At 36.6% G+C, this 3,133-nt stretch overlaps 1 protein-coding gene across 3 annotated transcripts in view; it reads right to left on the bottom strand.

Moving 5' to 3' along the window:
* Nucleotides 1-1,650: 1,650 nt before the first annotated feature.
* LOC138060543 (alpha-L-iduronidase-like) overlaps nt 1,651-3,133 on the bottom strand; it is a 12,782-nt gene continuing 11,299 nt past the window's right edge. The window contains exons 5-7 of one of the 3 annotated variants that reach the window (XM_068906347.1): nt 2,757-3,133; nt 2,233-2,381; nt 1,651-1,996 (exon numbers count right to left, since the gene is read on the bottom strand). The exon at nt 2,757-3,133 is cut by the window's right edge and continues 120 nt beyond it. In XM_068906347.1, the coding sequence (XP_068762448.1) occupies nt 1,844-1,996; nt 2,233-2,381; nt 2,757-3,133 (679 nt within the window). In that variant the 3' untranslated portion in view covers nt 1,651-1,843. The remainder of the gene's footprint in view (nt 1,997-2,232; nt 2,382-2,756) is intronic. The other 2 variants (XM_068906348.1, XM_068906349.1) reach the window with 2 other exon arrangements.

Genomic DNA, 3,133 nt, shown 5'->3' with positions numbered 1-3,133 from the left:
TTTAATATAACTTCGCGTTTAAATACTCTAATCAAGTGGCTATTCCAAATCGTTCGGGCAAGGAAAATGTGCCCCAATTTTCAGGAATAAAATTTACATTAGATGTTAACCTTGGAAAAAAAAAAAAAAAATAAAAATAAGTTTTGGTTCTTACGTCCATCACAAAACCATAAAACATTGTTGTTGTCAGAACGAGAATAGCAAATCAATTTACAAAAAAAAACGAAGCACGTATGTGGGTGCAGTTCTACCTATGCGCGCAGTGATAGAAGAATCAGTATCAATTTCTCCAAAATGTATTAATAATTATCAGAGCCTAACAGCCTCTAAAAACATCGAAAAACACCACGGTTAGGGTTAGTGTTTTAAAACCCGCTAAAAAACATGCTGCTCGTTTTTTAAACGTTACATTATTTTCGCGAGAAAAAAAAAATAAACATTACAATTTTACCACAATAGTGTTGTTCTTCTCCTTCTGATCGAAAAAGGATAGGCCCTGAAAAGGGGTTACAACAACTGGCAAATTTTGATTTCTTTGCCATTCAAAGCCCAACTACATGACCAACCAACTTACCTTCAGAAAGTGTATGATGATAACTGGTAAGATTATATCGACTTCATTAACTCGTTTAAAATGGGCCATGCGCACTCTTACAAGAGTACAAGACTTCAAAGAAAGAATACACCTAAAGACAAGGAAGAACAATTGATTGACAGACAATGATTGATCTGCTGAAAATGAGTGAGATATAGTTTGCAATAACATACAACATACATGCAACATCACAAACTATATAAATAATAATAATAATAATAATAAAATAATACTAATAATAATAATAATATAATAAAATAACAAAAATAATAAGCTAACAATAATCTAATGATAATAATATTTATTATTCTAGCTGAGCAAAACTGGTCTGCTAATTGGGGACACTGAACTGAAATCAAATCAAATACATGAATCAAAGAAGATCAATTCAAACGTTGGTTTTTGATGAAAGAGGAAAACAGTAATACCTGGAGATAAACTTCTCGTAGCAGAGTAAGACATTCAACGCAACATATGACGTTAGTACTGAAATTGATCCCGGGCCACATTGGTGGAAAGCATTACTGCTCTTATCACGGCGACAACTCTGCTAATATCTACCGAATGAGCATACTTAACAATTATCCTGCGAAATCACGCGAATTATCTCCTGATACTTAGGCTACGAGGCCGTAGGCCGAGTTGGCTAAAATCAGGATTCCGAAAGATTGAGCAGGATAATTGTTCTTCTTCAACACATTGATAGCAAAGCACAATTTTCTTCGTTTATTGGAAAAAAAAAGCTGGAAAAACTGCCATTTTTCTCCGCGACACACAAAATTACGCATATCGCAGGATATCTGTTAAGTACGCACGACGAATATTATGCGCGCTATGACCATATTTCTACATTGTCACAATAGGGCAGTTTATACGAGAGAAAATAAGCCGCGGCTTACTCTGGCCGCGGCGTACATAATACGCGAAAGGAACTATTTATAGTTATTATAATACGAGTATAAACGCCTAGGCCAGGATAAGCCACGACTTGAGAAAGTCGTGAACGTAGATTTGTACCATTTAGACGGGGTGTTCGCGTCTTATGTAAGCCGCGGCTTATTTTCTCTCGTATAAAGGGCCCTAATGTGTTGAATAATAATATCAATTATATGACACGATGTCATATGTGGGTGCATAACGTTAGTTCAACTCTGCTTGGAAACATGATTTTCATATTTGATTCAATCTATGTTTGTGTTGATTTTGTAGTGTTCCTGCCAGAAGTTTCATTGCTTAATCACTTGACACTTATTCTCTGTTATGCTCGCTCTTGAATGAAAAGAGTGGACAATAAAGGGGATATGGTGAGAGGAACAAGGTTACAGTGTACCTTGAAGGTATATCTCTCCAGGTCACTAGAATTTCATAAGGTGACACACTGATAAGCTTCACTCCCTTGACCTATAGACAACGTGCACTTTGTTAATGGCGTGAACATGATGGTCTTCTAGAGAGAATAAAACCTCTCAGTAAAGTTACAGCTGTAGTTTACCAAATTTTCTATTCATTACGGAAAGGATGAGTTACTCTTTAAAAAAATCACAAACACACTGTAAAGAGCCAATCAAAACTTGGTTTTGAATATCAAGTTTAGTATCAGTGTTATTTTCTCTTTAATATTAGAAAGGCTTTGTTACCTGTGAAGGAGGCGAAGCAGTCTTTGCACAAATATGAATCAAACTTATTCCTGGCAATGGGAGCGTAAGTGATAGATTGAACTGCGAGAAAGACGGCAGAATTGTAGGGCCAATAGTTCTGACAGGTTCCTGAAAAGTGTGAAAAAGGCCTTTTATCTGTTAGAGAGATGAAATGAAAAGGCTACGCTCTAACCCTAACACTAATCCTGAAAAAAACACTGAATCCTTTACCGGTACTCCTTCGAGGTACGTTAAAAGTACGGCGGAGGTCAACCAATAGAAAAGCTTGTCTCGAAGGAGTTTTATTGCATAATGATAGGACATTCAGCCCTTTACCAGACCCGTCAATGCGAAAATTTATTTTTGATGGCAAAAAGTTTTTTTTAAATCACAGAAATGAAAATTAATTTAATTTTTGAAAGACCACACACCAGACACGCATTAAATGAGACCCCGGAGTTACCTTGAAAACTACAGATCGCTTCATTACCATTAATGTAATTGTACTATACAACTAGAGATACCTGATACCTGGTGAAAACGGAGTTCTCTCAACTGTTCATCTGTAGGGAATACCGGAGACCCCATGTGCTGCCACAGCTGATATGGACTGCCATTATCATTATCCAAACTATACACAACAAATACCAACTCTTTTCTAAATGGCATATTCGCTATGGCAACGTTCACTTGTGAAACTGATCTTCTTTCTGATGTATCGTTGCTGTTGTAAAATATGGCTGCAAATTCCCAGTCACTATGATTGGACACTTCTTGAGGAAAACGAACAGTGGGCAATACTCCAAGATCACTGTCGGTATTAACAGATGTGAAAAAACTATTGATCTGTTGATCACCTAGCAGAGCCAGCAAACCCATGACACTTAAAACAGGTTTCTTG

The sequence above is a fragment of the Montipora capricornis genome, chromosome 8 (genome assembly GCF_036669925.1).
Source record: "Montipora capricornis isolate CH-2021 chromosome 8, ASM3666992v2, whole genome shotgun sequence".
In the NCBI taxonomy this organism is placed as follows: domain Eukaryota; kingdom Metazoa; phylum Cnidaria; class Anthozoa; order Scleractinia; family Acroporidae; genus Montipora; species Montipora capricornis.
The sequence above is the reverse complement of the archived record's forward strand: the minus strand, read 5'-3'. Positions and strand labels throughout refer to the sequence as shown.